At 42.4% G+C, this 12168-nt stretch overlaps 2 protein-coding genes across 2 annotated transcripts in view; one reads left to right on the forward strand and one right to left on the reverse strand.

Moving 5' to 3' along the window:
- The window catches only part of LOC108249347 (prolyl endopeptidase-like), a 15559-nt gene extending 14516 nt beyond the window's left edge, over window positions 1-1043 (forward strand). Inside the window, exons 14-15 of the mRNA XM_017438686.3 lie at window positions 181-337; window positions 533-1043. Coding sequence (XP_017294175.1) covers window positions 181-337; window positions 533-827 — 452 coding nt within the window. The 3' untranslated portion in view covers window positions 828-1043. The remainder of the gene's footprint in view (window positions 1-180; window positions 338-532) is intronic.
- A 3212-nt stretch (window positions 1044-4255) lies between these two features.
- The window catches only part of LOC108249348 (ephrin type-A receptor 7), a 114752-nt gene continuing 106839 nt past the window's right edge, over window positions 4256-12168 (reverse strand). The window contains exons 16-18 of the mRNA XM_017438687.3: window positions 8046-8236; window positions 7793-7957; window positions 4256-7115 (exon numbers count right to left, since the gene is read on the reverse strand). Coding sequence (XP_017294176.1) covers window positions 7001-7115; window positions 7793-7957; window positions 8046-8236 — 471 coding nt within the window. The 3' untranslated portion in view covers window positions 4256-7000. The remainder of the gene's footprint in view (window positions 7116-7792; window positions 7958-8045; window positions 8237-12168) is intronic.

The raw sequence follows: 12168 nt of genomic DNA on the forward strand, positions 1-12168 counted from the left end.
CAGGATGAAGTGTGTGTTTTCAGGATGAAGTGTGTGTTCTGCAGGATGAAGTGTGTGTTTTCAGGATGAAGTGTGTGTTTTCAGGATGAAGTGTGTGTTCTGCAGGATGAAGTGTGTGTTCTGCAGCATTAGTTGTGTTCGGGTCAGCAGCACTAATGTCACACACCCTCCCTCTCACAGCGGCGTGCATGATCCAGCGCCCGGACCTGTTCGGCTGTGTCGTTGCAGAGGTGGGAGTGATGGACATGTTGAAGTTCCACAAGTTCACCATCGGTCACGCCTGGACCACCGATTACGGCTGCTCCGATGACCCGGAGCAGTTCCAGTGGCTCATCAAGTACAAAACACTCACATGCCCCTTGCTTTTTCCCAGAGTTTTCTTTAGAACGTCTCATTAGTGATATTTATCCAGTAATGACTGAGAAATATGACCAGTAAAATCAGCTGATTTTATCTTCTAAATTCAGACTTTCCTTTTTTTTTTCTTTACAACACATCGAGTCTGTCCTTCACTTTTCCTTCATCTACGCAGGTATTCTCCTCTCCAGAACCTGCCCCCTCCTCCTTACTCCGGACCTCCGTACCCGGCTGTTCTGCTCCTGACAGCGGATCATGACGACCGCGTGGTTCCCCTGCACACACTGAAGTTCTGCGCCACCCTGCAGTTCGGTGTGGGCTGCAGCCCCCAGCAGCTGCAGCCTTTGATGGTACGTGTGGACACTTGCAGTGGACACGGCGCAGGAAAACCTACTGCCAAGGCCATCCTGGAGGACACGCACATCTTCTCCTTCATCGCTGAGACACTTGGACTCAGCTGGAAGGACTGAGGTGGAAGAAACAGGAAGGGCTTATGTGATTGTAATGATTTTAAAGATGATTCAAGTCTGAAAACAGAAGATCTGATTGGACACATTCTCTGCTGAAGTCAAGATAAAAGAAACACGTTAACACTCCAGATAACTTTCACAAGATACACAGAGTCTGTTGTTTGTTTGTAATCCAATTCAACAAAAGCCTCTTCAATAAAACTTTCTGAGATTTCAGTCTGCTGTTTTATATTTAATCATGTTTCAGGCTAAACACTAAAATACATCCAGTCAGACACAAAGTTTCTATTTATTCATAAAGCAGAATAAAAGCAGCGGCACTGATGTTGGAAATTAGATTTTGAATTATGATTTGAGACCGGCTGTTCTACATAAACACGCCCACAACTTGTGACCAGTCACACAATAATTGACGCACACTCCTGTGAGAAACAGTTCAGTCAGGGCCTTGTGTTGAGAAGCGGTGGACCAAGCTGCAGCTGAAGCCTGTGTGCAAAAACAGAATGTTCTGCATGAATGAGAGCCGACTTTGTGACTTCTCATGGAGTGGAAACAGCTTTCAAGTCTCCCCTGCACCATCAGATGGTGCTGTGGGACTGTTAAAGTCTCCCCTGCACCATCAGACGGTGCTGTGGGACTGTTAAAGTCAGATCTCCACCAACACTTTGTGGTCAAAGGCCCAGCGTCAGCCTAGTGTCACTGCCTCATGTAGAGGATGGAGTCCTGATAAAGCCCCAGAAACAGCAGAGGAGATCTGCTCAGAGTCTTACATGGTGGTGTTGTGTCTGTGGGGAGCTCAGGTGAACGGAGGCTCGGTCTGATGGGAGTCATGTGACAGGAAGGTGTGAGGTCTGAAATGCAGAGAAATTCTGTCCCGGTTTCTGCTGGGTCACTCAGAGTTTAATCTGGGCTCAGTGAAGGTTCTGATCTGATTGGACTGAACCCAGGTTTATCTCTGTTCTGCTCCTCAGAAAGAGCTAGTAGGAAAAAGAGGAGCAGGAGGAAGATTTAAGCAGAACGAGTTTCTGCTGCTAGGACGATGGATTTGACTCTGAAAGACAAAGAAAGCAATAATCTGGACACGTGGGAAACAGGCCAGGCAGCAAAAAGGCTCCCAGGAGCCTTTAGGTTCTCCTCATTCATTCATCCACCAGCCTGTTTTCATACTTCAGTGTTCCTCTGGAGAAACAAGCTTTTACCTCCTTTCAGGTCTCCTCAGGTCCCCGTCCTGTCCTCCGTTTGTTTACCGTCTTCTTCAATAATGCACAGATTAATTTCTTAAAGCCGATTTGAGCTGCTGCACACTTTCTGCAGAGCAGAGAGCAGGAGGTAGTTTCTCCTTCACAGTAGCTTAGTGGTGGACCTGCTTTAATCTGCCCCCCAGAGGGAGGGGGCAGGACGGGTACTGGAGTCTCACATTTCTGAGCTCTTCTTTGTCCTCTGATGTATGCTCTGTCAGGATGAGCTTGTTCTGTAGCAGATCTGCAGAAAGTTCACCTCAAACGGCTTCTTTTGCTTCATTTAACTGGAGTTTGCAAATAGATCATTTCAGGATTTTTAAATGTTACACCTTTCTAAACTCTAAATTCCAGACCTCCTGTCAATTTTCAGGCCAATGTGAACATTAATAACAAATATGTAAAAGAAATTAAAAGTAAGTGTTGGGTTTTATTATGTGTGCGCTCCAAACCCCAAACTGCACAAAGAACAATCCTGACACAAAATCTCTGCTTTCCTCATGAGTTTCTACTTTTATCACAGAGTTCAGGTTTTCTTCTGTAAAACATGATGTTCATTTGATATAAGTAAGTTTTATTTACAGTGAAATAAAGCAGTATGCTTCAAGACTGATCAGCTCAGCTGGAAGTTTCGCTGCAGGTTTACTCACTGCTTCTAGTCTGGATTTTAAAAAGAACATTTGTTTCTGCTCAGGATGGAAGTTTACAGAACCCTCAAACCCAGAATCCTGATGAGAACAGGTTTTAAATGCGTGCTAAGCCTGCAGTAATGAATTAAACAAAGGCAGAGTGATAAGATGTGAAGGAGGAGGTGATGTTTGGCTGCGTGGGAGGGTTAAAAAGCTTCACTCTGAGATGAAACTCATTAAGTCTCAAACTCCAATCCTCAAGTCCAATAAGACTAGAATATAGAAAGTATGGATTGCTGCTGCAACTTTATGAGCTAAATAAAAAGCTTTTATTCTGTGTGTATGCTCATGAGCTCATTCCCACTCTGACCTCAGTGAGTTCCTCACCGCTGCCTGCAGCCAGCCCACGCAAACTTCATCTGCATTTCCAATCACCTCCTGCACTCAGAGCTGCTCTGAAGGTGGGAGTCATGTGATAGAACAAGTAATAAAGCCTCCATCTCAGCCGCCATGTGCACAGAGCTAACTCTGGGAGGAGTTCTGAAGGCCTGCAGACAAACAGTTTATCATTCTAACTCACCCACTCTGTGGATTCAGATGCAGAAAAGAATGAAACCACATTTTACCACAAAGATTTTAGTAAACGGTCAAGAGTATTTTTAGAAATGTAAAAACAACCAGGATCTATAAAAAAACTAATATACCTATGTTTAGATTATGGAATTTTTAATTGATTGTTCTGTTTTGTTTTTTATTTTTGTCTTTTTACCTTAAAAAGCACGTTTTTTTACATAATTAAACAGCATAAGAGCCCTGAGGAAGAAGAGTGCTCTTCTTCCACAGAGTGATGAAGACTGTGGAGGAAACAGCTAAAGGATGGAGGATGAGAACTTCAACAAGAAGCGACAGATGTGTGAATCGACCTCATCAAAGAAGGAAAAACTGGAAGAGTGAAGGGAAGTTGGGTTTATGAGACTTTTCTCTGAAAAAACTAACAGATGAAGAACAACTTGCCTCTTTAAGTTCAGCTTCTAAACTGAACTTTATGGGTTGGATGAAAAGTGAAAAACTTTCAAAAAGCTGTCCTTTTCTACAGGTCAGAAAGGCTTTGATTTGTAATTAAGCTGATTAAAACAGTTTGTCTTTTTCACATGTCTGTTATCTCTAACATAACCACTAGGTGGCAGTAATGGTGACACACTGGTCCTTTAAAGTGCTGCATGTCATCAGCTCACATCTTCAGATTAGCTACAGACTCTGTTAACCTTTGACCTCAGTGAGGAAGAAGAGGATGCTCTTGTTAGTGGAGTTTAATGGGCCTAAGAAAAGTTATTGGATCTTAGCTGCAGCTCTCTGAGATATTTGGATTCCTGATAATCATTATTGTTGTGTTCATGCTTTACAGCAGGGGTGGCCAATGCTGGTCCTAACAGTGAACAAGCAGGAAAGGCGTTCTCTGTCTTCTCCTGGTCCCACAGGACTGAAATATGAACACAAAATGAACCTGCAGAGAACCTGCAGCAGAGCGAGAACTCAAGAATTGATACACATTCAAAGGGAAAACTTTTGCTTGTATCAGAGGTTTTTTAATAACACATTTCAATACTGGAACAGCCATCAGATTTCCTTCTAACAAGTAAAAACAACCAAAAACTAAGAAAAGTAAAAGTTTATATTCCAAACTTGGCTCTGACCCTAAATTTAACCAATAAAACTTTTACACAGTCTGCAGATATTATATTTAACACATTGTTCGTCAAACAAATTATAAAAATAGATTTGGCCTTTTCAAATACATATTTACAATATGAAACATAATTCAGAACGATCACAGCAATTAGTGGACAAGTCGAGCTACGTTCAGTGTGGTGACCGGGCCGACTGTTGGTCAGATATGTTCAAGTAATGATCACGTTCAACAACAAACGACCGGATTCCATTTCATCAAACTACAGGAAAATAACTAAACTAAAACCAAACTGCCGTCAGAAATGAGTGAACTGTCCCTTTAACTGTCCCCAGGGAGGAAACTGAATATCAACATTCAGGATGCTTCAGTTTGGAAGTCCGACTGCAGTCCAACCGTAGACTCGACTGATTCCAAGTGCACCTATAAGACCGCCTTTGGTTCCACGACAGGACCGGATGGAGCTCAACTGCTGTCAGGTTGTAGTCCAGCTGTTAGGCCAGCTGCAGCCAGCAGGAGTTCTAAAACCAACTGCAAGACTCAAAGAAGTCCGACTGTAGGTCTGACTGTAGGTCCGAATGTAGGTCCGACTGTAGGTCCGACTGTAGGTCTGACTGTAGGTCCGACTGTAGGTCCGACTGTAGGTCCGACTGTAGGTCTGACTGTAGGTCCGACTGTAGGTCTGACTGTAAATCTGACTGTAGGTCTGACTGTACTGATTTTAAGTCTGACTATAGGTTTGACTGTAGGTCTGACTGTAAATCTGATGTAGGTCTGACTGTTGGTCTGACTGTAGGTCTGACTGTAGGACAGACTGTAGGTCCGACTGTAGGTCTGACTGTAAGTCTGACTGTAAATCTGACTGTAGGTCTGACTGTAAATCCGATGTAGGTTTGACTGTTGGTCTGACTGTAGGTCTGACTGTAGGACAGACTGTAGGTCCAACTGTAGGTCTGACTGTTGGTCTGACTGTTGGTCTGACTGTAAATCCGACTGTAGGTCTGACTGTACTGATTTTAAGTCCGATTGTAGGTCTGACTGTAGGTCTGACTGTAGGTCTGAGTGTAAATCCGACTGTAGGTCTGACTGTAAATCTGATTGTAGGTCTGACTGTAGGTCTGACTGTATTGATTTTAAGTCCGACTGTAGGTCTGACTGTAAATCTGACTGTAGGTCTGACTGCAGGTCTGACTGTAAATCTGACTGTAGGTCTGACTGTAGGTCTGACTGTAAATCTGATTGTAGGTCTGACTGTAGGTCTGACTGTATTGATTTTAAGTCCGACTGTAGGTCTGACTGTAAATCTGACTGTAGGCCTGACTGTAAATCTGACTGCAGGTCTGACTGCAGGTCTGACTGTAAATCTGACTGTAGGTCTGACTGTAGGTCTGACTGTAAATCTGACTGCAGGTCTGACTGCAGGTCTGACTGTAAATCTGATTGTAGGTCTGACTGTAGGTCTGACTGTATTGATTTTCAAGTCCGACTGTAGGTCTGACTGTAAATCTGACTGTAGTTCGGATTGTAGGTCTGACTGTAAATCTGACTGCAGGTCTGACTGCAGGTCTGACTGTAAATCTGACTGTAGGTCTGACTGTAAATCCAACAGTAGGTCTGACTGTAAATCTGACTGTAGGTCTGACTGTAAATCCAACAGTAGGTCTGACTGTAGGTCTGACTGTAAATCTGATTGTACAGCAACACACTGTAAGAAACAAACCAGTCTGAGTCCAAACATTCAGAAATACACAGATACTGTGTGGTGACACTTCTTCCTCCCACTACTGTAAAAATGGACCATCAGAATCAAACCAATGTTAACTCCCATTCTACTCTGAGGAGAGGTTTACATCTGAGCATAAATAAATATTGATAAATATTTTTAACGAGGCCATCTTCTAGAGTGGACCTCACTTCTGTGAGAGGAGAATCATGTTACAATAGGACAAAATGCACAAAGAAAACTGGTGAAAAACACAAAGAAGAAAAAGTGAGCCAATCAAAGAAAATACAAAAAGAAGCAGCAAAAAATCCTCCAAAACACTATTTCAAACGTTTACAGTGTTTGTTTCACCACCACGTGCCCTGAGTGGGACAGAAACGGGCTCAGAACTGAGTTCATCCTGCTGCACCGGTTTTATGCCCACTGGGACAGCTCCATCCCCCATAGCTGCTGCGGTGAAAACTGACGCCGTTTCAAACATTTCCTCAGCACCTTACATGAATTCATTATTGGCTGGTGACACAACCAGAATAAATATTGACCTAAAGGGAAATTCTACCCACAATGCACTGCAATCCATGAGTCTGCAGCACTGAACTCACCCTCTTGTGAACGGATGCAGAGTCAGATGAAACTGATACAAAGGTTAGAGGTCAAAGTGCAGGTAGAGATAAAAAAGTCACGACATCACTCATTTGCAGTTCCCCGGTCACGCCACAAACGCCCTCCGTCTCCAAGGAGACGTTTAAAAAACAGGAAGAAGGGATGAAGGAAGGCATGAGGACGTGAGGGAAGGAGGACAGTCGTCTTTCAGGGTGGAGTAGTTCCCACGTTCTCTCCACCTGCTCACCTGTGCAGCTGTTCTGCAGCCCCATGAGCCGAGGTGTACTCTCCAGTCAGACCTGCACCCCGCGGCCATGCATCTGGATGACCTGTGCTCTGAGTGTCTGGATGGCAGCCAGGATCAGTTTCTGATGTTCCAGAGAGGTGACGCCGAGGCTCAGAACATCTCTGAGAACACACAAAGATTCACATTAACGTTCCTCACAGATTCTTAGTAACATTCCTGCCACCGCCATGCTTCACTGTGGAGAGTTAGCAGTTCTTTTGACCTTAAAGTTTGTTTTTTTTCTCTCATATGTGTTGTCAGCTAGGAGGCCTATTGTACGGTTTGATCTTCTAAAGGTGGATCAGAGATCAGAAAGTCCATCTGATATTTTAGTTTGAATTTTTAAAATAAATTCACATTTTTGTTTTTATTTAAAAAGTATTTTCTTGAGAATAATGAGATTACCTGATAAAATAATTTAAAAAGATCAAATTTGTCATTGTTAGGTGCAGAGTAAAGATTATTAAGGGAAAAAAATAAACATTAGATGCAATGTAGCAAAACTAAAAAAATTAAAGAAAGCTGGAATAGTTCTTTAAGCTTGTGGTCTGTGGTAGTTGTTGAGGTGTTCTGTTGTGGTCAGAGGTGGCCTGAACAGTAGTCTGTGTTTTGCAAACATAAAATAAGACCCTCTGCAGCTGGACTTCAACTTTAATCAGATGGGATTTATGTTCCAACACCTTGAAATGATTTCAAACAGAAACATTTTGTACAGCAGTTATGAGCTGCTGGGGAACACTGTATTGTTTTTTAACTGAATCTGTCACACACAAAAAAGGTCAGATAGCAAGTTACTAACTGCACGGTCATTCGGGCCACAGATTCCAGGTAGCAGTATCCTGCAGCTGTGAAGTTGTCCTTGTATCGGCCCATGTCCACTGCGTCCAGCCATTCGCCCACTGAGTTAAAAGACGGGAAGGTGGGCAGCGGCCGCTCTGCCAGGGTGATGGACGAGCTCAAAGTCCTGCAAGAGCAGGAGCAACAGAGTCCATTAGTGATGTAAGCCTGCAGACAGGCGGATCAGTCCATGGTTCCTGAACCTGTGACCATACCTGCGGGCCAGAGTGGACGAGCCAATACCGTCTGGTGAGCGCATGTTTTTACTGAGAGCGGAGTGGATCTGGCTAAAACTGGGCCTCTCCGTCCTTTCCTTCTGCCAGCAGTCCAACATCAGCTGGTGCAGATGTGGTGGGCAGTTAACCGGAGCTGGCAGCCTGAAGCCATCCTCGATGGCCTTTATCACCTGCACACACACACACACACACACACAAAATCCATCAAGTCGGAAGACATTTTTCACTACTTAAACTAGAATTAGATACATGAGTGGTGAGGCAGAGTGGGGGAGGGATGGATAAAGACTTGTCCTACTTTAAAGGCTGATTAAAGGCCCTACAACCTGTTTACAGTGGACTTGTTAGTTTCCAATAATAGCTGGCTGAACATGAATAAATAAGAGCGGAGACATGCAGGTGCTTATGTGTTTCTAATTACACCAGCGACTGTGGTGCATGGCACGTGTGCACCAGCAGCAGCAGCTGGAAAACACAAATCTGCTTTCATGGTGTGGCTGTCAGCAGAGAGGAGAGGCCTTCCTGCACACATCCATCAGCAGCTGCTGACAATGCATGGACAGGGAGGTCATTGCACACAACGATTATCAGCGAGTATCAGAACTTTCAGCTCCTAGCAGCGGACACTTATCACAACATTCACGTTTCATTATACTGGAGATTAGAGTCCAACTGTCACTAAATCCAATCCATGATTTTTTTTTTATATGAGCAGAAATGACTTCAGAGGTTCATTTACTGTTTATGAGCTACAGCCTTGACATAATACAGTAAAATTTATATATTTTTTTCTCTGAGCTCACATCCTCTGCATCTTATGGCTGAACTCCTGAACTCCTTGAGTTTTTCCTGTTTTTATTGTCAAAAATAAAAAAGGCTGAAGCAGCACAATAAGATTCTGCTTGGTCTGATTAAAACAGAAAAGACTCTTTACTCATGTCAGCTAAAGACTGCATGCTGTTTTCAGGAGTATTTACATGATTGCTCAGACAGACAGAAGTCACAGAATGTGTCTGTCTGGCCAACATTCACTTCCTGTTTGCTGGAGACAGCAGACAGGTCAGACAGCAGTCTTCAGTGGAAATATGGGAAATGTTTATGTGCATAAAACAGCTGAAGTTTGTTTAAAATATCTCCGTTTGCAGCAGCTCTTCACTCTCTAAAAGGACAATGTTAGTAAAAGTCTTTGAGTAAAGAGAATCATGAGCAGCTTCACTTCACAGCTTTAACTTCCTGCAGATTTGTGAGGGATGCAGTGATGCTACATCATGTTCTTTCAGTCTGCAGATGGATCCCTGTGAGGTGGAGGGGATCCAAACCAAAAACCTGTTTCCTGTCTCAACCAGCTCTTAAAAAACTTGATTTTATTAAAAAACTTTCATTTTCATTCTTCAGACCCAATAAACGTCTTTGTTCTGAGTAAAATGCATCTCTCCAAATTCTTCCCCAAATATCATCTAACCACGAAATAAAAATTCCTCTGAAATATGTTAAAGTCATGCATATTGTGAATCTACAAAACATTGAAAAGTGCAGCTGCACCCTTCAACACACCCATTATATGTTTTTGAAAGCTGAAATCTGAGACCTGCTCTGTTTAAATAGAATATTGGAGAAAATGTTGTTCAACCACAGGAAGAGAAATTAAACTTTCATATATTTGAGGAATGGGTAGTGAAGGTGAAACTAAGCCTCATGAAACAATGAACCACTTTGACACAGTTGATTCATGAATGACACACTGCTGCGAGTCAGAAAATGCATCTGAGTAAAAGACCTGGCAAAGCCTCATTACTGCCTGTCATATAGAGCTTTTAAATACTGTGCATACAGTATATACAGATATATAAAACCTTGTGGAATGGGGACAGTGCTTTCATTAAATCATATAATACTCATTTTTATGTGGGATAGGAGTTCATGCTGGGAGTTCTGCAACTGTGCCACTGTGGTAACATAAATGAGTATGGTAGTAGGCCAGGAAGTGTTTACAGATTTTTATTTTTAAAAGAAGCATTTCAACAGGGCCAGGTTTCATGCTACTCGTTTTCAGGCTGAGTCCCTCTGCAGCTTTAGAGAAGACCCGCTCACATAGCACAGACGTTGGTGGCATGTCTTGAAGAGGTTGTCTAGTGTGTTTGTATGAATAAGTGTGTGTTGTGTACATATGAATATACAGTACGTGTATGCTGGTGTAGATGTGTCATCCAGGACATGGTACATCATTGTGTTTGCTCTTCAGAAAGACCCAGTTGAAACAAAGAGTTTTCCAAATGTGTCGTTATTGGTGTGCTTGTCAGTGAAGGAAAAAATGGATTGAATAACTTGAAACAGTTGTTCCAGAAAAAGACCATTCAGAACACCTCACTACAGCCAAATAAATTCAACATTAAAGTTTGTCACACACCAAAACACAATGCATACACAAAGCTACAAAGTTCTTTTGGATTTCTATCACATAACCAAAATAAATAACCTAAAACATTTTTAAGCATAGAAAAAGAAGATAAAGCTTATTATTAAAGGACATTAAGACAAACAATCCCGGTTTAGTGATTATTTTATCAGCATGTTGTTTTAAAATATTACTCAATAAAATGCTGAACATTTGTTTTGTATCTTTTTGTCTCATTTGTGTTGCTTGATAGTTTGTGTTGAACAAAGGATATTTTATTTGAATCAGTCTGTATTTGTTCCAAAAAACAATGTGTTCAGCATCGTTAGGACTGAGATGCTGACCCCTTCCACATCATATCAATCCAAAACCTAAAACCCCGCTCAGACTTTAGAAACTGTCGGGAGGTGAATTATCTGCCAATCAGGAGAGGACATGAGAAATAACTATTCTCATCTAAAGTATATCCAGATTTTTATTTGATGTAATTGTAATATTTTATTATTTTATTTGGAAACACTGTGTTTTTGCTTAAAGTTTCAGAACAGCTGCAGACGTGAAGGAACAGAATGAAGCAGTCATGTGACACGTTGCGCTCGGAACAGATTGTGAAACAATGTTTTGGAACAAATGTTCCAAAAGGTGTTGGTATGTACCAAAACACTAGTGTTTGTACCTTCTTAGCAAGTCTTTCGGGTTGTAAGAAGCGCACAATTAATTTTTAAAACCAGCTGACCTCTGACCCCCACAACCTGTATGCTTTAAAGATTCATCAACTACACTTTTAACAGCATCTCTGCAGACTCCTTAGTGTTTTTACTGCTCCATTAAACTGATGCTGGGTCCAATCAGAAAGCTTAGACACACACACACACACGAAATACAATCTCCTGAAGGGAGGCAATAAACTCTGCGCATAATCACTAAAATGACATCCATCAGCGGCATTATTTCATAAAACTATGTCTTCTGTGCCTCCCACTCTCACACAAGCTCACACACTCAGCCCCTTAAGCTTCTATCTGACTAAAGAGCATTCATAAAATGCTTTTCAGCATTTGACATTTTCCATTTAATCAGAGGCGGGAGGAAAAGGGCATGCTGGATCACAGGTGGACAGGCCGACCGGCAATCCTGTTATGATATAATGTCTCAATTTAAGGTGGATTAATATCCCTGCCACTCTACAAGATTGACCTCTGACCTCTCAATTGGAAAGTTTGATAATGTAATAGCAGCTGAGAAAAACCTTCTCCTGCCCCACGAAAGGGCATGAAAAGATTCAGAAAGGAAAAACTGATCATGTGGCTGCTCAGGAACTCAAGCAGGTTAAATTTGGATATTCAGAGATTGAACATGGGAATAATCTGCATAAAGAGGTCAAAGGTTAAAACCTTAACCCCCTGGTTTCTGATGAAGGCATGAGGACAATAAAGCTTCTGTTAAACAATAAACCATCTTTCATGAAAAGAAGAAGCTGTAGTGTCTTCAAAAAAAGGATCAGGTTTTCAGCTGCACCTCAGAGACTCCACTTCCCTCAGCAGGGACAAAAAGGGGGGAGTGACGACCCCCACACTGACATGGAAATCACAGGCGGTGGGGCCGCTCAGCTGCACCGTCTCCTCGCTCAAATGCAAGGTGCTCTACAGCTCCTGACTAAAGCTTAATTTTCCTAAAGGATTCTCAGGCCTTTAAAGGAGGGGGGGG

Source organism: Kryptolebias marmoratus, linkage group LG5 (genome assembly GCF_001649575.2).
Source record: "Kryptolebias marmoratus isolate JLee-2015 linkage group LG5, ASM164957v2, whole genome shotgun sequence".
NCBI classification, from domain to species: Eukaryota; Metazoa; Chordata; class Actinopteri; order Cyprinodontiformes; family Rivulidae; genus Kryptolebias; species Kryptolebias marmoratus.